Raw genomic sequence first — 26,219 nt, forward strand, 5'->3', positions numbered from 1 at the left:
TGTTGGCAACTGATAATATCCCCAGGCCACTTGACACGCTTCAAACCAACCAGCACGGAAGATTGGCTTCATGAAAATCTAAACCAGCAGGATAAGAACCCCCTGTGGAGCATGATTTTTGGTATCCTATGCTGGAAGCGTTGGAGCGCACGTAACCACCTCATCTTCAATGAGGAACCGACTTCAGGCTTCAGGATGATCAATGCAACGCTAGCCTTCGCCAATCACATTATGAAAGCCAAGAACTTTTGTAATCTTTTGACTTGATGAAGTAGTCCCGTAGTTTGGGGTTGCTTTCTTTCTTTCTTTCTTTGGTTTTCTCGTTCTGTACATATTTCTTTGATTAACGAATTCCTTTTACTCAAAAAAAAAAAAAAAAGAGCTAATCAAATAGTAAAATTTGGTTTTAGATATTAAATCTTAACTCATTTTGTTTTTTTTTTTTTTTTAAATATCCCTATTGATTGTAAGAAGTGTTTACTAGGTAATTCAACTCACCCAAGACACAAGACTAAAACTAATAGTTTGAAAAGATTGACACACATTTACTATCAATAGCCAATTTAATTAATTTTTTTAATATCTTTAAATTATTTATCTAATTCTTATATTAAGAATAAAAAGTAGTAATTATTTAAAAAAATTTTAATAACAAAGTAATAATATGCACATGTTATTAATTTTTTACATCCTTAGAACTTGTCACTATCTAGCTTTATGTATTATGAGTCTCCAGTAATAATACTCTAAGAAAGAAGCCAATCTTATCCCAAAAAAAAAAAAAAAAACCTATCATTTCGATCTTTCTAAGGATGAAAGGCTTCAAAACACAGCACACAAAAAGCAACAACACCGCCACATAACCTGTAAGAATGCCAAATCACCTTTTCAGTTATTTGGTTGCATCATCAAAATTAACAGTGTTTATGTAAGATCAACAATATTTAACGGCTCCGATTTTAATTTAAAGAATCAAAGATTATATCAGCATTTTTCTAACAGAGGAAGTGTTGGCACGCTTGGCAACGTTCTGTGCCTTTTAAGCTGCCTTTTTGTGATTTGCTGATTGAACTCTTCCCCCCATAGAAATTTGACAGTTAGCTCTCACCTCCGGAGCTCATGACTTGTGGATAATATATTATATCACTCTAATCTTTAAAGGTACTTTTTAATTTTCTGGTAAAAAAAAAAGGTACTTTTTAATTTTATTCGTATTTACTTCTTTCATAGTATTTATAAGACATTTTTAGTATATTTTATATAAATTAAGAAAAATCTTAAAATGTATTAAATTTCTATTAAAATATAATAATTTTTTAACTTTACCTATATTTAATATATGCACCTTTCAAAAGAGACAACTACCTATACTATAATAAATGAACGACAAAATAGTACTCCTCCGGTTCTTAATATAAGAACTATTTAATTAATTTGATTATATTAATAAAGTTAGGTAAGTTAATTATTAATAAGAAATGTGACACATTTTTCCTAAAATACTATAATAATCTTTCTTAATACCCCATCTCCCTCTTCTACTTGATTATGGTTGAAAGAGTATCTATAGGGGTAACTTAGATAAAACTGATAAATATGAGAAATTGGTCTTATATTTAGGACCAAAATCAAATTAATAATTAAGTCCTATATTAAGGACTGGAGAAGTACATTCACACTGAAAATTTAATGAAGTGACTTATAAATAGGACAAAAAAACTTCTCTTTTTGTTCTATAAATAGGACTAGGTAAGTAATTTTCATCGAAATGAAAGAAAGGAAGAAGAGATGTGAAAAATAATTTGTAAAATTAAAAAAATTGTTGATTTAATATATTTTTTTATATATAAAAATATGTGACAAGTAACTTATATTAAACAATGTAGTGCTGTACACTTACTTACGCATACCCTGTTAGTTAATATCACCATCAAGACTTCTAGGTGATGCTGGATCCCGTAATGCAAAAGTCAGGTGACGTCCACGTGCTTCCTCATATTCCGTCCCCCGGAAGGGCGTTTTTCTTGTAGGTTTCCCACGTAGTGACCCACATTGGAGCAGTTGGCGTGGGCCCTACCTGAAAAAGAAAATTAACACTATTAAATTGGAGTAACGATAGGAATAAAATTAGTTGGGGTTTTGTACAAAAGTTTGGGAATTAAAATGCCATTCATTCTCTCTTCAATACTCTCATTTATGGTCCCTTTCTGTTGTCAGCCACGCCACCCTTGACCCTTGGATGGATGGATCTCACCATTCTCTTTCTTCCTCTTGTGCTTTTGCTCCCACTTGCCTCTTTAATTACATTTTTAATTCTAATGAATGCGCAATTACTCTTTTGCTCATTTCCAATAACCTTTGATCAATAATCCTCAGGTCCTCTCACGAGCTTCAAAATTTTGAAAAAAGCATACTGTATATTTTATAAATTTTAATTTAAGTTTATTTTAATATTTAGGTTTATCTCAACATTTGATACGTTCTTTTTAATTTTATTCTTAATTATTTATTATTTATCATTTATTTTATCTTATTTGTCAAACTCTTTCATTATATTTTTCTATACATTTTCTTTCATTATTTTTCTCATTTATTATAATAATATATTTAAAAATAAATATATATTTCTTACTTATTTATAAGGGTGAGCAAAACCGAACTGTAATAAAAAACTGAACCGAATTGAATTCAATTTCAGTTTTTTGGTTCGGTTATTTTGGTTTTCAGTTACATATTTGGTTTTTATTTTTTTAACAATTCGGTTTTGGTGTTCAGTTCAGTTAATAGAAAAAAATTTCAGTTATAACCGAAAAACCTAAATATATATTATATATTTATATTTAATAAGTATTATAATAATAAATATATATGTGGGTTTATGTGAACTTTTTAAATATATTTATATTCAATAAATATGATTATAATAAATATTATTTAATAAATCACATTGAATGATAAAATATTTATTAATTAATTTTTGTAATTATGTTTTATTATTATTTTAAATTTAAAATCAATTTTCATATTTATATATTTCTATTAATCAGTTAACCGAACCAAAATATTTTGTTTAATTCGGTTTTCGGTTAGTTCAGTTAATTGATTTCGGTTTGGTGTTTAAAATTTACTCTATTTGGTTATTTAGGTTATCACCAATAATCGAACCGAAAAACCGAATGTTCACTCCTACTTATTTGTTGCTTTTATGTAATTTTTTATTATACATAAATTAGTTATTTGAAACTTATAATGAGTAATAGAGGAAGTACGGCAAAATATTTTTGAGCAGGTATAACATAGCCTTATTTATAAAGTATATTTGAAATTTGAGAAAATTCCAAAAGAATATTTCTGAAATTTTAAATTTTCAAATAAAAAATAACTATAAAAATGTGTTGTCATTTGCTTTTTAATTGTTGTCAATTGTTATTAAAGTGTAGTAAATAATACTGATTTAGAATTTTAAAATTCAAAAGGTTTTTTTTTTGGAGATTCTCTCTTGAAATTTTAACCAATGTTTTCCCCAATTTTTGAACTAATTGTCTTATTGATTACATAATCACTCTTATATTAATTATTTTTTTCTTATATTAATTATTTTTTCTTCTATTCATTTCCTCTCAAGTCTCAACTACTCTCTCCCCATATTTAAGTGTTATTTTTTAAAATATATATTTTAATATATTTATTATATTTAAGCTAATTTAATGATTTATATTTATATTTATATTTTATGTACAAAATTAGAGAGAGTAGTAATTAGTACTTTCTCCGATCCTAAATATAAGACTCATTTTATAATATAATTTATACTACAAAATAAATTTTATATTTAAAATTGGAGGAGTATTTAGCACAAGCTCTGTCCTTATGGTGGTTGCGGCTGAGCAAATGCCAATAGAACATTTTCTTACTTTCTCTTGTTATAAAAAAAAGGAAAAATAATAATAAAATACCTTTTGAATTTCAAAATGACAAATAAAGCATTCGAATAAACAAAATGACAAATAAGACATCAGGTATCAATCTGGAATTTTGATTTTTGGCCTCAAAACATGTTGTTAAATCCATTGACAAAGTAATAATTTTTACTATGAAAGTTGTAAATTCCACTGTATGTTTTGTAAAATTCAACATGGAATTGTATTGTTTTTTACAGAAAAGTTGCACAACCTCTCAAAACAGGTTGCAAAACCCATAAACCAAGTAGTAAATCTCACTATAAAAGTTGTAAGTCCTACTATGTGTTTGTAAAATTACAGAAAACTTGACTCAGCCCTTCAAAACTGGTTGCAAAATCCAGTGAAGAAGCAGTAATTCTCACTATGAAAGCTGTAAATCCCACTATGTGTCTTGTAAAATTCAAAATCAAAATCCCAGATTAGTACTTGATGCCTTCTTTGTCATTTTATTTATTCGAATGTCTTATTTGTCGTTTTGAAATTCAGAAAGTATTTTATTATCATTTTTCCAAAAAAAAAAATGCCGATAAAACAAGTAATGTTTGCTTATAGCTTTTTTTTTTTTTGGGCCAAACGTTTGCTCATAGCTTTTTTTTTTTTGGCCAAACGTTTGCTTATAGCTATTGAATCGCCCGGAAAAGACATGATTTATTATCCTGTTCTGCTAAATAATTAAAGCGAAACTTCTCGTTTCTTGGTATTCAACTTTATTTTGGGTGCCTTTGTTTTCTTTTGTTACGTGTTATCTTTATTGTCATATTATATACCGTCATTTTCCCTTGAAATTCACACAGTGATACTTCTTCTGATTTTTAATATAAGATCTTATTTGATTTTTATTTTGATTCTAGATATAAAATTTTAATATATTTTATCTCTCATATTTATCCAATTTTTTTTAAAATAGCTCTTTTAATAATAATAATTTTAGCTAATACATTTGATTAGTAAGAATATTTTAGGAAAAATAATACCTAGTTATTACAAATAACTAATATAACTAATTTTTTAATCTACTCAAATTAATCAACTAGCTCTTATATTAAGAAACGGAGGTAGTACTAATTAAGAAATTACTATTGTGTTTAAAATGATTTTTTTACTGACATTTAAAAAAAAAAATTTGTGTTCTTTCTTATTTGGTAGTTTTTGGTTATATTTATGAGGCACTTTCAGTAATTTCACATGGACTAAAAAAATTTTAAAATACATTTATTTTTTGTTAAAATATAACAATTCTTTAATTTTATATTTATTTAATATGTACACATTTTTAAAAAATTACTATCTATACTATAATAAATAAAGAACAAAATAGTATGTTTATGATAAAAATTTAATAAAATGAATCATAAAAAGAATTAAGAAATTTTTTCTTCCGCTACTCTATAAAAGGGATCAGATGGCTAAATGACATATCTGGCTGGCAGCCAATTGTTTTCTCTTTTCTTTGAGAGAAAAAGGAAAGTCAAAAATGAATGGCAGTCACGATATTTCGACAAAGATGGAGGGCAAATATATAATGATACCCAATAATGCGGAAAAACTCGCGTGAATATGTATCAAAATCCAGCTGCGCAAAACGTAGCTTCGACTCGTAGTGACTTTTCCTTTTCTCCTCCTTTTGCTGTTTCTGAGCTTTCTGTGTAATTCCAAACGAAAAGGAAAAGTGAAAAAAGAAGGACAAATTAAAAACAAAAAACAAAAACAAAAGGGAAAGCGGTCGCCATTTCCTCTGACTCTGACTTAGACCAGGAGCCACTACAATATCAGAGAGGAAAAAAAGGAAGCTTCCCGCAAAGATTCAGTGGAATTTTCACTATCTCCTCCTTTCTTTTAACGGTCAGTTCAGTCCTTCTGCTTAGTGGAATTCTGACTGTACCAGTACAAGTATTGCATGTAAGGCGTCCGAGATTTTGTTTATTGCGTTTTATTGTCATGCTTAGAGCTATTTATGGCTGTTGATTTGGCTGGCGGAACTTTTTTAGTTGGATGATTTGATTGATCGATCTTCTGCTGCGATCACACTTGAACTCTGCACATCGCTTCAATGATTTTTCGATAATGTTCTTTGGTTTTCTTTTTTACATTCTCTAATGGATTCTGGATTAAGCTAGGCACAGCGTGGTCTATGAATTGGAATTTCACTGTTGTCGCATTACATCACTCAGCAAGAGCGCGCAAGCCTCTAATTATGCATAATTAATGGAAACGATGAGGGAAAGAAGAAAGCAATATGACTAAAGGAGATTTGTGGACCTGGTACAGTGTATATGCATGGATGTGGATTAAGTGCGTTGATAATATCTGCTCAAGCCCTTCTAATTGTTTCAGCTAATGTACAAAATTTCTATCAGCAAAGCATGATGGCTGGGGCATTAACCGAAGTAACGTTCAATCCAGCTTCCCCATAGTTGCTCCTCTGCGTGCCCAATTTCATTAGAAACTTCCGCGTAATCGACTGCCTTTGATAGAAGGAATAATTTCATATTTGAATAGTTGCCAGAGCTGGCTTTCCAGCTATGCTGTGGATAAGTGATCATAGTAAAAGAGAAGTGAGGCAATGTCTATATATGTTGCCAGTTGCCAAGGCTAAGACTCATGACTCTCATGCGGTTTAATTTCACTCTTAAATATTTTATTATCTAGCACCTGTTTAGTCAAAACCTTTTTTTTTAAAAGAAAAAATCATATATCATGTATATTCTGTGGTTATTCTTGTAAAATTGAATATCTAGCCTATAGTACAATGAGGGATTATCATGACTAGCTGCATTGATTTGTATTATTAGACCTATGATGGCCTAATTTAGGAGAACTTGCAGAATAGGAATTTCTAACTCATGATAAAGAATGCAATTGACTCAATCATGCTTTCACAAGGCTGAATTTGGTGATATCCCTAGTTTTTCAAATTGCTTATTTAGTTTAGTTCCTATTATGGATGGAATTCTTTTTTGGCTGCTGGATGGTTTTTAAGTTAAATCCTGAAGGCTATTTATGTAGTTTCCTTGGTGGATATTTGTAAATCCTTGCTTTTACAAGCTTCTACTTCACACTGTAGTTGTTCTTTCTGCATGACACCTTGTATAATCTTATGAGTACAGGTTAACAACCGATTTATTCTCTCACTCCTCTACTCTGATGTTTCCTTTGGTCGCAGAATATGTGCAAAATTTGCAGCCTTGGCAACTGATTAAATCTTTGTGCTGGTGGAATTCATAAACAAACCTTGCAGGATAAATGTCTGCACCAACTACTTAGCTGATTGAAACATTACTTCATTTGGACATCTCCTGATACATAGTTGCTATAGTTGGTGATGCACTCTGTGGTAATGCATAGGTACCTTTGGTGCTGCATTGTATTTGGATATCTTCATACATCTTTCATTTTGGGACAGCATAGGAATAGGAGTACTGGCTCAGAAGACCAGCTAGGTCAATCTGGGTCCCTTGTAAGCGATTTTTCTCCATTCCATCACTCTGTATCTGTTCAAATATCATCTGCGTCATTTCCATTGAATGAGTCAGTATCTTGTGAGGACTTGGAAGGTGTAGGATCATTTAATACTACATGTTTGCTAAGTTCAACTTTTCATTTGGATTCCGATATTCACATATATGGAGTTGGAAACCTGGAGATACTCCCTCATGCTTCTATATCATGTCCGGTGGAAGGATGCACAATAATATTCAATATGTCTGGTAACATTAAACTTGGTCAGTATGCATCTATTGTTGCTGGTTCTGTGGTTTTATCAGCAGCCAATATGTCTATGGAGTATGGTTCATCTATTAACACATCATCTTTGGGTGGGGCACCACCTTCCCAAACTAGCGGCACTCCTTATGGCTATGATGGGGCTGGGGGAGGGCATGGTGGGCGTGGAGCATCCTGTATAAAAGATAATACCACAAACTGGGGTGGTGATGTTTATGCTTGGTCTACTTTGTCTGAACCATGGTGTTATGGCAGTAAGGGTGGCGGAAAATCTGCTCTGAAAAAACTCGGAGGGAATGGTGGGGGGCGTATTAAGCTTCTAGTGAATGACACTTTGTTTATAAATGGCTCTGTTACTGCAGCAGGTGGAGATGGAGGGTCTGATGGGGGTGGTGGGTCTGGTGGAAGTATAATAATACATGCCCTAAAGCTGTAAGTATCAACCATATATCTGTGTACTTGTGACCTCATACTTATTGATTACAAAGTGTCTCATAATATCTGAAGCATGTTTATTGCTATTAATTAATAATGTGTTACATTTTAAAACATTGAGGTTCGGTAGTATTGATCGTCGCAACATAATCACTACTAGAGTTGTTGCGTTTGAAAAGATATCTAGAGTCTAGATTATTAAATAACAAGCCACAAGTCATGATGTTCAAAACTTCAAATATCTTTTCTCATGGATTTTCTTCAGCATTAAGCTCATCTGTCCATGATGTCTTTTGGGGTTACTTCCTTGTAGATATTCAACATGTTTCACTTGGTTGAGGGATTTATTATCATGATTTTTTTTGTCAGCATTTATTATCTTGATTCACCTTATTTGTTTTAAGAATATTATCTTAACTCTTAACTCATACGTAGGTAATTGTATTTTTTAAATCCTTGACTACTATTGTCTTTTTTTGTCAAGCAGTTGAAAAGTTATTGCCCACTTCATGTTTTGCTAGAGCTACTAGGTGCATGCAGTCATACATACTTGTTGACTGGTCAATTCTAGTTTAGTTAATTGTATGCTTATGCATTAAAGTTGTCTCATTTTTACATAATGCAGAAGGTCTGTTTTTTCAATTACGGATGTCCAAATTACTTCCTAAAGGATATTATACACTTTCCCTTTAAAACATAATAGCATATATGGGAAAATATTCTGTTCGGTCTAATGGGCTTCCAATGGATAGGGAACCCTCCCAAGAACTAGCTATTGAGGTGGAAAAACCAATCTGCTTGGGTACAATGCAGAACATCCCATGCTATTTAATATGAGATCTAGCCATCCCTTACTATCTTGGTCTCTATCAATTGGTCATCCTTCGAGAGTCAATTTTACTAATAAGCCCTGGTGATTTATAATCATTATCATCCTCACCTACTCCTTTAGTCCTATTTATAGGACAAAGAGAAGAAATTTTTTTGTCCTATTTCTAGGAAAGAGAGAAACTTTTTCATGTTACAATTTTACTTGTCACTTATTATTATGTGGACTTTGTTATCAAGGGGTATAATGTATATAAAACAGAGATGAAGTTGAAAAGTTGTTAAATTATAAAAGAGAGTTAATGAAGTTGAAGGTTTTTTCTTTTTTGGGGTCTGTCTGAGATATGTTGGAAGTGATTTATAAGTAGGACCCGGAGTAGGATCTATATACTATTGTTTGTATTATAGTATGAATATGGATATGCATTGAAATTCTGTAGATTACATCAAAATACTGGATCATGAATTGATGCACTGGTGGAGCTCCCACCCCCTCCTAGAAGAAAATATATACTCCATCCGGTCCTATATATAAGATACAAATAACTGAATTGCCTAAATTAAAAAGTTGAATAAAATTAGCTAAAAGCAATAGGCGTGTAGGGAATGTATTTTTGGCCCAAATATACCTTTATTTAAGGAGAGGGGGAGAGAGAGAGAATTAGTAAAAAAAGAGATGAGAGAGGATGTGTGGAAAAAGAGATGAGAGAGAGTCTACCAGTAGAGAATAAATTGGCCAACATGTGATAATTAATACAGTGGGTGTAAAAAGGGAAAAAATGAATTAAATTTTCAAACATGTGCAAAGTCTAATTTATGAAAATGATCAACCGTGCCAGAGGAACTGAGGAAGTACTTTTTTTTTTTTTTTTGCCAACACTTTTTATGGTAGTATATTTATGGTAATATATGTATATAATTTTTTACTTGCCCATGTATTATATAATTTTGAATCCACTAAATTCATTGAATTTTTGGGTCCCTGATTTTATTGAATTCACACATGAAAATTTGTATTTAACATTTTAACTTCCAAGTTATAAAAAATTTACAAGCGTAATTTTTGTCTTCTTTTTTCTCTTTCCTTTTTCTTCATGATATTTTTCTCTCTGTCTTTTTTTTTTTTTGGGTGCAAATAACATTTTTCTCTTTTTTGTTACCTTAAAATTTCAGTTAAATTTAGTTTAGTGGTGTTCCTTTTCTTTTGCTACCCCATTGTTTAATATTGTTTTTCTGATTGTCATTATATGATTATATCTTTGATATGGGCACACCTGTGATGCTTTTTTTGACTATTCTTTTAATAATATAGTAATCTAATTTAAAATGTTGATATATTATTTTTAGTTGGGCCTTTGAAACCGTTGTATTTCAAGGCACTATAAATTTTTTTACATGTTTGTGAATTAAATAGTGTTTGTAGCTTTATAAATAATATATTTTTATGTATTCTTAGATAAGAAAGTCCAACATTCATTACCATATAACATTGCTGTTTTTATAGCTATTCGATAACACTTCCTTTTAAGCTTATTAGGTACCTTCTTGTCACATTTCATTCCAGTAGCCGTTCTTATCTTGAACCATCCAACTTGTATTCTATTTGAAATGTCTCCATCAATTTTACCATCCTTGTATACAATTGATCCCTAATATCTGAACAACACTTGTGGGATGATTTGATCTCCCCTCAGATAAACTGGTTTTCCTCTAAGGTGTTATTCTTAGCATTTCATTAAGATGTTATAATGGTTTGTGACAATTCATTAGATATTTTTTCAATGGATCATTGTTATGTATTACATAAGTTGTTACGGAACTATCTCTCATGAGTATTTACGTGGTGAAACTATTAATATTGGAAGATTACCCCATTTAAATTTAAGAAGGAAAAATCATAATGTTATTAGTCGGTTAATTTTATTGTTATAATTGAAAAGTTCAAATGAAAATATGTTATTTTAATGATATACATAAAGTTATAAATTGTTTTTAAATGAAAATTTTTATAAAATAATGTGCTCCCACTCATCATGGTTCCTAGATCCACCACTGAATTTGAGATGAGAAATCAGACTGGTTTTTTGGGAATTCTGTGATAATTGGTGGTAAGCAGTCCAGTATTACTCTTATGAGATCTATCAGAGATTTTATACAAGTACATTGACCGGCTAAACAGTTGCGAAGGACTAGGGTCAAAAAGCATGGTTGCAAAACCACCAATAGCACTACTGTGCCATTTTAATTTCAAAATCCCCTCCTGAATGACGATTACGGAATTTATATATCACCATTGTTTAATAATCCTCTCCAAGTTTTAGGAAGTAGGATATTTATTTTGAAATCATTATGGTAATATGATATGTGAAATTCTAAATTTAAATGTTCATGTGGGATAATTAATGCTACCAGCTATTATGAATAATTAAAGTGATGCTTTATGTTTATTTAAAATGCATACTTAAATAGCCTTCCAGTTTGCTCACTAGAAGAGCTCGAATTGCACTTCTAACTTTTCTTGGACTTCCCATTTCTGGATGAGTGTAGGAAGGGATATGGTATTATCAGTGCTGCTGGTGGGAAGGGCTGGGGTGGTGGTGGTGGAGGAAGAATATCACTTGATTGTTACAGCATACAAGAAGATTTAAAAGTTTCTGTTCATGGTTTGTATCAGTACACTTCTGTACCTGGCAATCAAACCTATGGCTGGTCATGATAGATGTTTATTATTTAATTCTATTGAAAGAATTAAAAGAATGTTAAGCTTGATTTATATGGAAAAGAATGAATAATTTGGAGGACAATCTTATTTGAAGGTACTTAGAAATCATTATATGTTGGCTGCAAAATTTATCTATAACAATGCCCCTTGGGTCTCTTGCTAGCATCACTTTAGACTCTGAGGTCTGTCCGAAATTGCTCTTCATCTTCTTCGTTGTCAGATGAAGCAACACGGGAGAAACATGGATAGTATAAAGCAAGGAATGGATTTTATGCTAAATAGCCACTTAGAGAAATAAAATAAGGCTTTTTTCCTTGTCAATCATTTGAGTGTTCGTGTTTCCAGTGACTGAATGCTTTTTTGTTTTAATCTGAAATGATGGATCCTTTTTCCATTTAAAAGAGGAGGACGCATAGCTCCACCTCAGAGGCAAGCAGATTAACACTCACCTTTACTTGCGCGCGTACACACTCAGAAATGCTTATGGCAGTAACCCATGCATTTAGTCATTTTAGTTTTAGATTGACTGCAAGCAGAATAACTTCACACAGAGAGAGAGAGATGCCTAGTGGCAGGGTCCCATGCATTTAGTCATTTTAGTTTTAGATTGACTGCAAGCAGAGTAACACTCGCCCCACCCCCCCCCCCCCCAACACACACGCATTTAGTCATTTTAGTTTTAGATTGACTTTTCTTTAAAAAATAAGAATAAGAATTGGTTCATGATATCTTCATACTTGCATCTTTATTAGTTTCATTTCATAGCACATCTAGTGCTCCCTTTTTAATATTGCTTTGAGCAAGAAGAAGCTTATGTATAATATATGCATTTATGGTGTGACAGGAGGTTTGAGTACTGGCTGTCCTGGGAATTCTGGAGCTGCTGGCACATATTTCAATGCAAATTTACTAAGTCTGAGAGTCAGCAATGATAATCTCACAACAGAAACTGACACTCCATTGCTCGACTTCTCAACCCGCCCGCTTTGGTCGAATGTTTATGTGGAGAATCATGCAAAAGTTTTGGTCCCTCTTGTTTGGTCCAGAGTTCAGGTAGGAAAGTCTTACACACAAGACACTTGTATGAATTCAGACACTAATGTATCTTAGCATTTTTTCTTCATTTTTTTCTGGTGCCATTTTTTCCCCAGTAAAATTAGATTATAATAAATTTGGTTCTTGCTTCAGTTTTCTCTGTTAATATCTTTCTAGCATAATATATTTTTATAATATTAGTCCTTGGAAATTTTTTTCTGATTTCTATTTGCTTATCTAACCTTGTAGCCTAATGCTTAATAACTTAAACACTTTAATTGTGAAGGTAAGAGGCCAAATTAGTGTATACCGTGGAGGAAGCATAATCTTTGGGTTGTCAGATTATCCAATTTCTGAATTTGAGCTTGTTGCAGAAGAACTTTTAATGAGTGATTCCATCATAAAGGTAATAGATTGTTATTGAAAATGCTTTTGCCCAAGTCGATGTCCTTTTTTAATCCATATGACATTAATTATTTAGGACTTTTGTATTTTTAAGCTAAGACTTTTGGCTCATGATTTAACAGTTTTACCTTTAATACCTGAAGGTTTTTGGTGCATTTAGAGTTGCTATTAAAATGTTACTCATGTGGAACTCCAAAATCCAAATTGATGGTGGTGAGGATAGGATTGTTACTGCTTCAGTTCTTGAAGTCAGGAATCTGGTTGTTTTAAGGGTATCATGGTCTTCATCCAAAAACTTTTTAGCCTACTTGTCCTTGGAATCATATTTGGTGCCTGGTGGTTTGAAATAATCTTTCTGATTGTGATTTTCCCCTACTTGCAGCAAAACTCTGTCATAAGTTCAAATGCAAACTTAGGTTTATATGGTCAGGGGCTACTGAGGTTGACCGGTCATGGGGATGCAATCAAAGGCCAGCGACTTTCCTTGTCTCTATTTTATAACATAACTGTAAGCAATTCCTTAGACACTGAGTCTCATTGTTTTAGTCATAAATTTTGATGTTCTTTTACGAAATAATAGTATTGATTTGGAGACGGGACACTACAATCACAATATCCCAGGAGTCTAGGTGCAATGTCAAGTGTTTAGTTATGATGGATAGAAGTGTTCAGCATGTAAAAAATATGGACAGTACTCTTTTCTGTAACCGAATTCATCTCTTTTATTTTCACTTGTAGTGTATCTTATTATGAGAAAAATGGTGCATCCTTCTCTTTTATATATATATATATATATATATATATATATATATATATGTATGTATATCTCTTTACAATTAAATTTGATTTTATTAAAAAATATCCCTTCTTCCGTGACAGGTTGGCCCAGGTTCTTTACTTCAGGCTCCTTTGGATGATAATGAAAGTAGAGGCACGTAAGTATTGCTACCTTCTAGTTGCATTGCTTGATTTATGACTTTGAGTTCCAAACAGCCTGCGAACTCCTTGTCAATGACAAACTTACTTATTTTTAATTTTGTTTTCTTTTAGGGTTACAAAAAGTCTTTGTGAGACCCAGAGTTGTCCTGTAGATTTGATTACTCCACCTGACGATTGCCATGTCAATTATACACTCTCTTTCTCACTTCAAGTAAGATTCATAATGTAATTACAGGTCTATGCTTAAGCACACTCAAATTACAATTTTTAGTTACTGTCACTTTCCTGGGAATCCCTTTTTTCCTTGGTGACCTCTCAATGTCTTGCTTGAAGCATATGACACTATTTGTTTTTTACCACCTCAACCATTGCTGATTATTCAAGTTAAATAACTCTGCTGTTGCCAATTGTAATATCCTGCTAGGATGGAAATTTGAGGTGGGTGTTTTTCATAATAAACTTTTTGCAGATATGTCGTGTAGAGGATATTCTTGTAAATGGCATTATGAAAGGAAGCATAATTCACATCCACAGGGCAAGGACTGTCATTGTTGATGCTGATGGCATGATTACAGCCTCTGAGTTAGGTGAGCTCAACAATTTTGCTGGTCCTTTTTACCTTAGTCTGGTTAAAGCATAGATTTGTGATTCTGATCAGACAGTGACCTTTTTCAGGTTGCACTGAAGGTATTGGAAAGGGAAACTTTTTGAATGGAGCTGGTGGGGGAGCTGGTCATGGTGGAAGAGGAGGGTCTGGATATTTCAATGGGAGAGAGAGTAATGGTGGCAGTGTATATGGCAATGCTAGGCTTCCATGTGAGCTGGGTAGCGGAACCAAGGGCCCAGATGAGTCATATGGCCATGTGGTTGGAGGCGGAATGATTGGTAAATTTGTTTTAGATAACTTTAGTTTTATTTGTTTCGAGGATAAAATTTTTGTTTTGGCTTTGTTTAGAGTTGCAAAGAGTTGTATTGTTCACAAGTACAGATGTAATATTAACCCATCCTCTACCATTTTTTTGCACTTATGGTATTTATGCAAAGTAAAATGTCCATTTTTTTAAGTTATTCTCTGGTTATAGTAATTTATGTTTTGTTGTTGCTAGTAATGGGATCCATTCAGTGGCCACTTTTGAGGATTGACCTTTATGGGTTCATGAGGGCTGACGGTCAAAGTTTTAGCAAAGTAATGCAAAATGGTGATGGTTCTTTGGTTGGGGGTCTTGGAGGAGGTTCTGGTGGGACGGTACTTCTTTTCCTTCAGGAACTCAGGCTGTTGGAGAATTCATCTCTAACTGTTGTTGGTGGCAATGGTGGCCTCCTTGGAGGTGGCGGTGGTGGGGGAGGGAGAATTCATTTCCATTGGTCAAAGATTGGTGTTGGTGAAGAGTATGTTCCTGTTGCCAGTATACATGGCCTAATGAACAACAGGTATATACTATCACATCTTAAATGGTGGCTTCAAAATATAACATAAATATTACTTATTCTTCTTGGGTTAACAGTTGCATCTTCATGATGATCATTTATTGAAAAGTTGAGAATTTCAAGAGTTATTTAAAGAAGAATTTGTTTACCATGCTTGTGGAGCTTGTCTGATATTATGCAGTTCTTGCTGCAATGGACACTTTGAATTTGAACTTTAAACTAGTATACTTGGAAGGGCCTCCTGCTTCAGCAGAATGCATGCTTGGATTTTTTTACACACTGCAAAAGAGAAAGAAAAGTTCACCACATAAATGCAGAAGATTCCATTGCAAATTGGCAATGCCATCCAAAAACGACTTAGTGAAACAGTGAAGAAATTTAAATGATAGCATTTATCTTGCAGTGCTATTACCTGGGGTAATAACTCTTCCGTGAGTGAAGAATGAACTGGCATAATGGTCAAAGGCTTTTTTTTTTTTTGGGTTTTCTGTTAGATTGCCCCAAGGACTAGCGAAAATGAGTTTTATCTTTACTAGTTTTTTGCTTTGGCTGATAAAAGTGATCTATGTCTTCATTGAAACATCATCGCAAAAAAGCAGGATGCTTTTGGCTGCAAAAGCTACCTTAGTTCATCAAACCTCACCCCCCCCCCCCAGTTTTTTTATTTTCTTTCTCCTGAGGTGCTCAACCACCTTAGTTTGAGGAATTTGAATCATAATATTTTAAATAATTCAGTCACAGATTGGGCTCGTTATTCCAAAAATTATATTTCCTTTATGATTTTCAACAGTGGAGGCAGTGGGAATAACGGTGGCCATCATGGAATGAGGGGTACCATTACAGGGAAAGAATGCCCCAAGGGCCTATATGGCACTTTTTGTAAGGTTTGTTTCATGTGATTTTATGTTCCTTTTCTTCTTACATGGTGTCCTTATGCATAGAACTTGGACAGCATTCAAGCTGTCTCAGAGTTCTAATTATTTTCTCGCATGCAGTAAAAGTTTGTCCTGAAATTAATCAAACGGAGCAATTGAGTTTTCAGGAATGCCCAATTGGTACTTACAAAGATGTTGATGGTTCTGATGCGAATCTTTGCATTCCTTGTCCCATTGATCTTCTTCCCAATCGTGCAAATTTCATATATTTACGAGGTATCTTTGATATTGCAACTTGTTTTTATATGCATAATTTTCTGCTCTCTCTTTGATAGTTGCGACAATCTTCATTGCAGGCGGAGTTAGGAATAAGTCTTGCCCCTATAAATGTGTATCTGACAAATATAGGTTACCCAATTGCTATACAACTTTAGAGGAGCTTATTTATACTTTTGGAGGTCCCTGGCCATTTGCAGTATTGTTATCATTCATTTTGTTGCTTTTGGCTCTACTGCTAAGTACATTGAGAATCAAGTTGGTTGGTTCTGGTACATATCACAGTGCAAGTTCAATTGAGCAACATAATCACCACCATTTTCCATACCTTCTCTCCCTATCTGAGGTGCTAAGACAAAAATTTCACTGATACATCTAGTTTTATCTGTATCTGTAATTGCACTTAAGTATAAGTGTTTGATGCATTCAGTTTTGTTGAAAAACTAGGTGCGGGGAGCCAGAGCTGAAGAAACTCAAAGTCATGTGCACAGGATGTACTTCATGGGCCCTAATACTTTTAGAGAGCCCTGGCATCTTCCTTACTCACCTCCTCATGCGATAATAGAAATTGTGTAAGAGAACTTGCATATTCATGCATGCATGTTATAGGTCCTAACGCCATATCTTATCGTGTATCTGCTGACCAAATACTCCTCCATTTATTATAAAAGTATTGCTCCAAGAGACACTCCATATGAATGATTTTACAACAAGCACTCATATGACAAAGCTCAAAACGCCCCTTTTGGGGAAGATAAAGAATTCGTCAGTATTCAAGTCCTGTGTAATATTAGTCAAAAGATCTTTTAAGATCTGGTCCAATTTGGGGTGCAGGTATGAGGATGCTTTTAACAGATTCATTGACGAGATCAACTCAGTTGCTGCATATGATTGGTGGGAGGGATCAGTACACAGTATACTTTCAGTTGTTGCATATCCTTGTGCTTGGTCCTGGAAACAGTGGCGAAGGAGAGTAAAAGTCAGTCGCCTTCAGGAATACGTCAAGTCTGAATATGACCATTCATGCCTACGCTCCTGTAGATCACGTGCTTTGTACAAAGGGATGAAGGTTTGTGAATTTCCTAGATTGTTTCTAATATAGTTGAGAATGAATTTGGAAGACACAAAGTCGACAGTGCTGCTGTTCAATGCAATAATCTTAAGTTTTTCATGATAAATATTTCACTTTAAGTTTTGTTTTGGTAAGATATGAGAAAATGGTATACGCGCTGAGTAGATGTCCATATCAAAGCTCAATAATTTACATATGCATCAATTCATTACTATTAATTCTAACAGTACTGATTGATGTTTCCACTTTCTTTCTCTCTCTCAGTAAACTATGGTTCTGCTTCTCTGTTAAAAATCTTTTCCTCCCCAGTCAAACGAATTATATTTGATTGTCAATGTGCTTCCTTTTTGCAGCATGTAAGTTATAAATAATTTAATTAATGAGATGATGTCCTGTTCAACAGACTGGATTCCTTTATCGTCATAAAAATAAAACCATGCGAATATTAAACATTGGCATTAATTTTATTTATGTATAAAAATCTACTATGCTTTTTCCAGACAAAGGGTATCAAATTGAAAGATATTTTAATAGGGGTTTCCCCAGACTGTATATTGATGTCGATCTCATCCTTGTCAATTTGTGAAACCATCATGCAGGTTGGGGCAACACCAGATTTGATGGTAGCATACATTGATTTTTTTCTTGGTGGTGATGAGAAGCGGTTAGACATTGTCTCAATTATTAAAAAGAGATTTCCTATGTGCATAATATTTGGTGGGAATGGAAGTTACATGGCACCTTATAATATTCACAATGATACACTATTGACCAACCTCATAGGCCAGGTCTCTCAATTGTTGCTACTCTTCAATTTTAGTCAGTCTCTTTTTTCCTTCTATATTCATTACTGACGTGCTAATCCCAAAATCAATGGCCACAGCATGTCCCAGCAACTGTTTGGAATCGCTTGGTGGCTGGACTGAATGCTCAGTTAAGGACAGTGAGGCATGGATCAATTCGCACTTCACTAGATCCTGTTGTTTCTTGGATAAATAGCCATGCAAATCCTCAACTTGAGTTCCATGGTGTTAAGATTGAGTTGGGATGGTTCCAAGCAACAGCTTCTGGTTATTATCAGCTGGGTATTGTGGTGGCAGTTGGTGATTATTCTTTGCACGAGTCTGATACTTGGGACAATATTGATGGACCAACAAGGTAAGTTAGGACCTCACAAATTTTATGCAACTGATTCACTTAGGCCTGTTATGATAGGGGAGATCAATCATTTCTTGTTGTCTTGTGTGATTTAATAATGTTAATTGCAATTTTTTGCAATATGAATGTTATTGAATGGACTTCATTGCAAAGACTGTTGGAATGCAGAACTCAGCGCCTACTCAAAGGAAAAATGTTAAATATGACTGTAACAGTTATAATCAATATTGTGGCTAACTATTGTCGTACACCTTTAAACGATAATAGTGTTGATTAAATTCATAACATATACTTCTAGAACTTTGACCTCATTATGGATTTAGAGAGAGCACATTTTGAGCAGTTCTACCGTAAGGTAGTGACGAGCTTGTTCTATGCCTTTAGTTTCAACCTAGCTGGTTATCACATGTGTGGTCCAGTCATTTTTGGGATGCAAAGTATTACTAATCTTGACATTGTTCTTTTTAGTGCTTTGAAGATGAAATTAATTAAAATCCTGCGAATTGGCTTGAAGGGATTATCATTTTGCTAACCATATGACAGGAAAAATGCTGCCTGTGGAAGACATAGTCTTATGCAGCCTCAGCACAATTGGCCATGCATTAGTAATTCCTTATCTCTTAAGAGGATAACTGGAGGAATCAATGGAGGACTCATTAATGATGCTACCCTGAAATCTTTGGAGTTTAAAAGAGACTTTATGTTCCCACTTTCTTTTCTGCTATGCAACACTAGACCTGTTGGTCGCCAGGTAGCTCAATGATTTTTGGCCTTATACTGCTCCACAACTAAAAATTGAACATTATCTAATAAATGTCATGCTCATGCCCATGCCAGGACACAGTGCAGCTGCTGATAACTCTCATGCTTTTAGCAGATCTTTCAGTCACTCTGCTCATGTTGCTTCAGTTCTACTGGATTTCTCTCGCAGCTTTTCTCTGTGTTTTGCTAATACTTCCTCTTTCCCTACTGTCACCGTTTCCTGCTGGTTTGAATGCTTTATTCAGTAAAGAACCAAGAAGAGCTTCACTTTCTCGAGTATATGCATTGTGGAATGCCACTTCTTTATCAAATATTGTAAGTTGTGCTTGTAGTTTGCTATAATATATTGCATGTGTTGTGCGGATGAGAAGTAGCAAGCTAGCATCAGTTGGAATTCTGCTTTCATTGGACCTTTGATATGGTATAGTGCTACAAATAAATTAATTGTGAGCTTATCTCAGGTCATCGATTTTTTTTCTGGGGTCAAATCATGGTCAAAATATGAAAAATATTGTACAAATAGATTATATACTCTCTTTCAATATACTCTTATATTTCCACAAAATGCATGAAAAAACTTACTGGAACTTATTGTGCTACAAGAAGTTTGATACTGATGCTGCTTTGACTTTTTATTTCACAAAATGTTTTATATATAGATATTAATTATGACCCAAATAAAATGATGGCGCACAAAACTGTTCTCTCCAGCATCAGCATTTTCTTTTATTTTTTAAAAATGCCAGTATCAGCATTCTTTTGCCTGTAATAATTTAAATTTAGATGTCTGAAACCTTTGTTCATAGCAAAAAGAAAAATGCATAGATAAATATATCATTACACTGCATCATGACCCAAAAGAAAGTTGAGATACTTCTACATCCAGAAGTGAATGCCTTCAATCTCTCTAAATAACCCTTGCTCTGTTGCTCAAAACCCAGTGGCAAACCCAATAGAAATGCCCACATCATCCCATCTCACAGGAGCTGAAAGGCCTTATAACCATTTGATTACAGGTTTAAGGATGACACGTGCCATTCTAGACATATTAAATGCTTGACTTCTTAAGGTGTTTAAATTATTATATACTCTGTACTCCATGCTTTTGGCTGACTATTTGACTATTATGCAGGGAGTGGCTTTTGTTTGTTGCCTCATTCACTATGCATTATCCCATTTACACCAGCCTGATGAGACCGATACATGGAATATTAAGAGGTAAGGCTCTTCCTGAACACCAATGACATCTTTGACGAACAACTAAGACTTGTTTTGACCCACACCTGTGTAGGCATAGTTTCAAGAAGTTGACTGCTGCTCTTGTTTTGACCCACATCTGTGGAGACAGTTTCAAGAAGTTGACTGTTATATTTTAACATGATATATTTATCCCTTATACTCGAACATGATGGTGGATCCTTTTTTTCTCATTGAACTACTCTGCATGAAGGGTTTTCTCTCTCTTCTTTTGGTGGTAATTATCTGGAGGAAAAATGTCATGTTTGGTCTTTAACATACTTTTTTGCTGGGAAAAAAAAAAAGAAAGAAAAAGAAAAATCCTCCAAGAAGGTTGACATCATGTAGTTCAATGTTTAGGAAAGGTGTAAGAATTCTTATTGTGAAGATTCTAGTGAACTTCTCCACTAGCTGGCTGGTCTGTCACATATGTTGAAGTTGGGTTGAAGAATATCTCCCACTCGTCGTTTGGTTGATTTGATCTTGTGGTGGAGAATACTTTAGGAGTGTTCCTTAGTGTTGTTTCAGTTGAGATTTTTCTTTAGCCTCCTTTTCTTTAAAAGAAGAATGAATGAGTGAGTGAGTGAATTTTTTAGGCTTATATGGTCAACAAGGAGAAAGATATTCATGTCCCTAGACTCCAAGCAGTTTCTTGCCGTATTTGATTTGGTGTAGTCCCCTGTGATTCATGGATGTTGTTGTACCTGTTATCAGCCAAGCAATTTTCTCAAGTAATCTCTTGAACAAGATTTATTTGAATAAAATGTGGAGAAGTGAATGCCATAAAGTCATAGAAGCAGCAATGATATAACAAGAAAAAATCGATGTTATACGCTGTAAATGGGCATGACTGTTGAATAAATTTCTATGAATATCTTCTATGATAGAATTGATTGGAAAAAAATGTTTAATTTGTTAAACCCCCTTGGAGATGAGTAGAAGTCCCTGTGAATTAGTGCGATAGAAAGGTATCATACAATATGATATACTCACTGTTGATTTAGATTGCAATGAACGGTCCTATCAGCTTAAGGTTTCAATCCAACGCGATGGTGAAGATGGTCATATTTAGCAGTCTGTAGCCTATGTCATTATCTGCTTGGTAAATGCTTTAGTTTTATACCTTTAAGCTTTTTTTTTTCCTTTTTACTATCATATTGAATTTCCTAATGTTCATGCAAATGCTGGTGAAAGTAGAGATTAATAGTGGAAGTGCCAGTTATATAAATGGAAATACTCCTACGGAAGTGCCTAATTACTTAGCTATGGCCTTTGTTTCGAAGAAGGCATAGTACATACTGATATGCAATTTGGCTATTATAATTTTTTCCCCTCGAGGCCACAGGCTACTACAGGTTTTAGAGATATACAGGAGTGATGATTATTTGATGTTCTCATGATGCTGCTCACATCATTTTAGCAGTAATAGATATTAAAAAAATGTTTTGTTGGTCACGTTTATATTGCTATTAAGGCCCTAGGAGATTTTCTTTGCCATTAAATTGTGTGAACTGGTTTTGAGGATTTTGGTCTGCTCTTTTGTCTCTTCTAGAACTTCAATTATCTTTTATATTTTCCACTGAGTTTTTAATGCATTCACTTGCAGGGAAGATGATGAGTGCTGGCTTTTGCCAACCATATTGCTGCTCTTCAAGTTGGTACAAGCTCGCTTTGTCAATTGGCATATAGCTAATCTTGAAATCGAAGATTTTTCTCTATACTGCCCAGATCCCGATGCTTTTTGGGCTCATGAATCAGGTTTTTGACAGGAAACAGACAGGAATATCAGACATGCACGTGTATATTGTCAAGTTTTGGTGATTCAACTATTTAATGTGTTTAGTTTCACGTTGAATACCCACCAAAACCATGATTTTGGTGGAATCACGCAATTACTTGATTTCACTTTGTGAAATTAAGGTTTTGGTGGTTACTATCGTGAAACCAAATATACCCTGAAAAGGAGGCTTTATTCTGGTCCTGATAGGAAGCATTGTGGCTGCCCTGCCATGTAAATACACGCATAGATGTATAGGACAATCAAGTACAGGTCTGCAGTTTTTTTTTTGTTCCGTGTGTAAAATCTTATAGGTTGGTTTGTGGAACAATACAAGGAACTAGTGATTAGAGAGATGCGTCCTTGTAGCTTAGTTAGTACCATCAAGTTTCTCCATTTTGTTCTTTATTTTTTGTATTTAAAATTATATTTCCTTTTGCCACCAAGTACTGACTGAATGAGAAGCCTTTGCAAAGGCTGCTGTTTTGCTCCTCCACTGGATATTATTATAATTATTGCATTAATATTTCTGTTACTGGACCTTCTGGAATTCAATAAGCCAATACTCACCTATTCTATAGGTTTTTTTTTTTTCCTGGTTATGTATAAGTATTCTCTTATTGAAAGCAATCTTACGAGAGACATTGTGTGGGAATTGTTTAGTGAGGCGTTTCCTTACGGTGCCTTGATTTCAGCCTTGGGCTTCACTATTAACGTATGGCTATGGGTTCATGGGATGTGGGCAAAAGACTAGGCTCCTGTGGGCTTTGTCCCTTGTCTATTCTACAGGCTCTGGGACACTGGCCAGTACTATAATGCTGTGCCTTTTTTTGGTTTCAAATTATAAATGCTGTGCTGATTAGACCGATTTCTACTAGTTTTCTATGCTTAAAAGAGCCCATCTAAATCCCTCTTACGTGCAAAAGGCTCAGCTTAGTGATGCTTTCAAAGTGAAAATTGCGGATTCAATTTTACTTATAATTAGTGTGTTGTGTGTATCAATATAATGTGTTTTTTTGGTTTTTGTTTTTTGGGGGGGGGGTCCTCATCCTACACAACTTAAACTATAAAAGTTCTTAAAATCACCGGAATATTTTGAAGCTCCATGTCCTTTAATTGTAAATAAGTTTTGTATATACTTACCAAAATACCGTTAACCATAATAGTTCCATTAATATGTTAGTGAAGTTGTTTAATTGACAACCTTAACTATAAAGAAGTTGCTAATTTTAAGAGGAAAGCTGTCATCAATAGTTTTCATCTTCGTGTTCAATTGAGTTAACTCCTAAAAAGTGGTTATTCAATTTACAATATTGAATCACGGAAACCAGCTTAAATACTTAAATTTAAATTTGGGTTAAGATATATCCAATACCCCAAAATATTTTTTCAAGTGCATCTAGTATCATGAAATATTTGTGATACATCTAGCACCCTAAAATATTTTTTTTTGGTGCATTTAGTACCGTAAAATACTTTTTTATGCATCCAACACCTCAAAGTATTTTTTTTTAAGGTGTGTCTAACACTGAAATATTTTTTGGTGCACCAGCACCAAGGCAAAAAAAATAAATCAAGATGCGTCTCGAGGTGCTAGATACACTACAAAATATTTTAAGGTACTAGATGTATTTGAGAAAACACTTCAAGGTGTTGGATATACCTTATCCCATTAAATTAAAGCCTATACTTTTAGCAAATTCTTAATCAGGTCATGAGGCTTAATTTAGAATTTTTTTAATGTTATTAAATGACTAAAATACTCTTCTTTGACTGAAAGAGAAATTGATTATTTTACTCCTCTTAAGTAATAAGGGGTTGAGTCTAGAGTGCCCGACAATATCTCGATTAGGATTACCTTCAATAAGAGAATACCTGCGACGGAAAAAAAATACTCTTCTTTAACTAAAAAGAGAAATTGATTATTTTACTCCTATCAAATTTTTATAGTGTTTAAAATCTGTATATATAACTAAAAGCTTCAAAAATATTCTAATAAAATATTTCAAATTACATTATGGGTACCCTTTAGCTAAATATTTTGTATTTTTAGGTTTTAAATATTATGTTCTTATAATTTAGGATTCCTATCCAAAAACGTAATTTACACCAACTTAATATTAAATATTTCTTGTAATTAAGATATTTTAAAATCTTAAAATAAATATTTAGAACCTGAAAATACAATTTTAGCTAAAGGGTATTTATAATGTAATTTAAAATGGTTGATCAAAATATTTTTGAAGGTTCTAGTTGATTAAAGTACTTATATGTTTATTAGTACCAAAAAATAATCATAAGAGATGGGGAAACATATAGAATGAATAAAATAATCAATTTTTCTTTTAAATTAAAGAAAACATTTTGATCATTTAACAACATTAAAAAATTCTTAATGAGATCTCATGGCCTAATTAGAAATTTGTTAAAAGTATAGATCTATATTTGAATTTATGCGTTTTAGTTGGATTTAATAGAGATTCTTCCTTGAATCAATTCTTGTTCGGTAGTAAGGGGAATCATTCAAGTGACAAATACGCAGCAATTAATTGACAACTTCGCAGCAAAAACTGATAACGTTAATATAGCAAATTACAATTGCTTTTCAGAAGTTTAGTTATTCGCAAATGAAGATGACAACTCCATTGGCAAGTCCCCTATGAAATTAACAACTTCTTTATAGTTAATTGACAATTAATTCCAATAATTTCAACAAATTCACAACTAACTGTGTTTATAACTATCTTTTTTACATTGACAAATCTACTAGCTACTCAGCAAGAATCGACAATTTCAACATAGCAAATTAGCAACTACTCTTTATAAGACAATTACTCAAGTTTATTATATATAATAATTTGCATTACATTATTAAGGGGATTCAACAGCTCAATGGTCATAAAAGTTTTTGGATAACCAGAAAAACCATTGTTTAAGTCCCACCAAAACCACTGTGCCAATATTTATCTTAATACTAGACTTAGCAATTAGAACTGTTCACAGAACGGGACCAGAATAGACCCATCTGATCCTATCCCGATGAACAGTAAGGGATATAAATATATCTTGTGTCCCGTCCCATCTTGTCCTGGTATTGTCTCGGTCCCAGACAAGACAAGACCATGACGTCCCACATTGTTTGATTTTTGTCTAGTGATTGGGCTCATTCCAATGAGTTTTGTGGTGTTTTTTCCTGTTTTGAGTTGCTTGGGCTTAGCCCTCCTACCAGCATCAATTTATTTATTTTTTTGGGCTTAGTCCTGTTGAACAAAAACCCAAATAAATATAATCTATAAAATGAGCAATAGAAAAGTAAAAAAATAACCAATAAACTGAGCCAAATAAATATGAAGTCTGAACAGACTGAGAGCCACAATTTTCAAAATACAGGATGCAAATTGATTCAAATAATAGCTACAAGGTTCTCTCACTAAAAAAAAAAAAAAAAGCCACAAGGTTCAAATAAATCTAAATAGAATTGGGGAAAAAAAAAAAAGAAATATACTGCTACCACCGTTAGGTCCCGGTGTTGTTTTTTTCCTCGTCCTGTTAGATCACTGTCTCTTTTTGGCGAGAACAGGGCATA

At 33.4% G+C, this 26,219-nt stretch overlaps 1 protein-coding gene across 2 annotated transcripts; it reads left to right on the forward strand.

The window, feature by feature from the left end:
- The first annotated feature begins 7,261 nt into the window (after positions 1 to 7,261).
- LOC114729995 (uncharacterized) lies at positions 7,262 to 23,123 on the forward strand. Of its 2 annotated transcripts, none has more exons than XM_028917012.1 (22): positions 7,262 to 8,117; positions 11,496 to 11,611; positions 12,515 to 12,723; positions 12,992 to 13,111; positions 13,254 to 13,382; positions 13,493 to 13,618; positions 13,990 to 14,045; positions 14,161 to 14,260; positions 14,519 to 14,636; positions 14,725 to 14,934; positions 15,156 to 15,480; positions 16,268 to 16,361; positions 16,520 to 16,628; positions 16,709 to 16,974; positions 17,076 to 17,200; positions 17,463 to 17,697; positions 18,300 to 18,488; positions 18,584 to 18,858; positions 19,402 to 19,609; positions 19,696 to 19,935; positions 20,753 to 20,838; positions 22,463 to 23,123. In XM_028917012.1, exons 1-22 carry the CDS (start codon positions 7,285 to 7,287, stop codon positions 22,620 to 22,622), a joined length of 4,329 nt encoding a protein of 1,442 aa, XP_028772845.1. In that variant the 5' UTR covers positions 7,262 to 7,284; the 3' UTR covers positions 22,623 to 23,123. The 2 variants fall into 2 exon arrangements, with proteins under 2 accessions (XP_028772845.1, XP_028772846.1); XM_028917013.1 differs by having other exon boundaries at positions 18,584 to 18,853; positions 19,400 to 19,609.
- The last annotated feature ends 3,096 nt before the right edge of the window (positions 23,124 to 26,219 follow it).

The sequence above is a fragment of the Neltuma alba genome, unplaced genomic scaffold (genome assembly GCF_004799145.2).
Source record: "Neltuma alba isolate B1F8T4 unplaced genomic scaffold, ASM479914v2 tig00012697_pilon, whole genome shotgun sequence".
NCBI classification, from domain to species: domain Eukaryota; kingdom Viridiplantae; phylum Streptophyta; class Magnoliopsida; order Fabales; family Fabaceae; genus Neltuma; species Neltuma alba.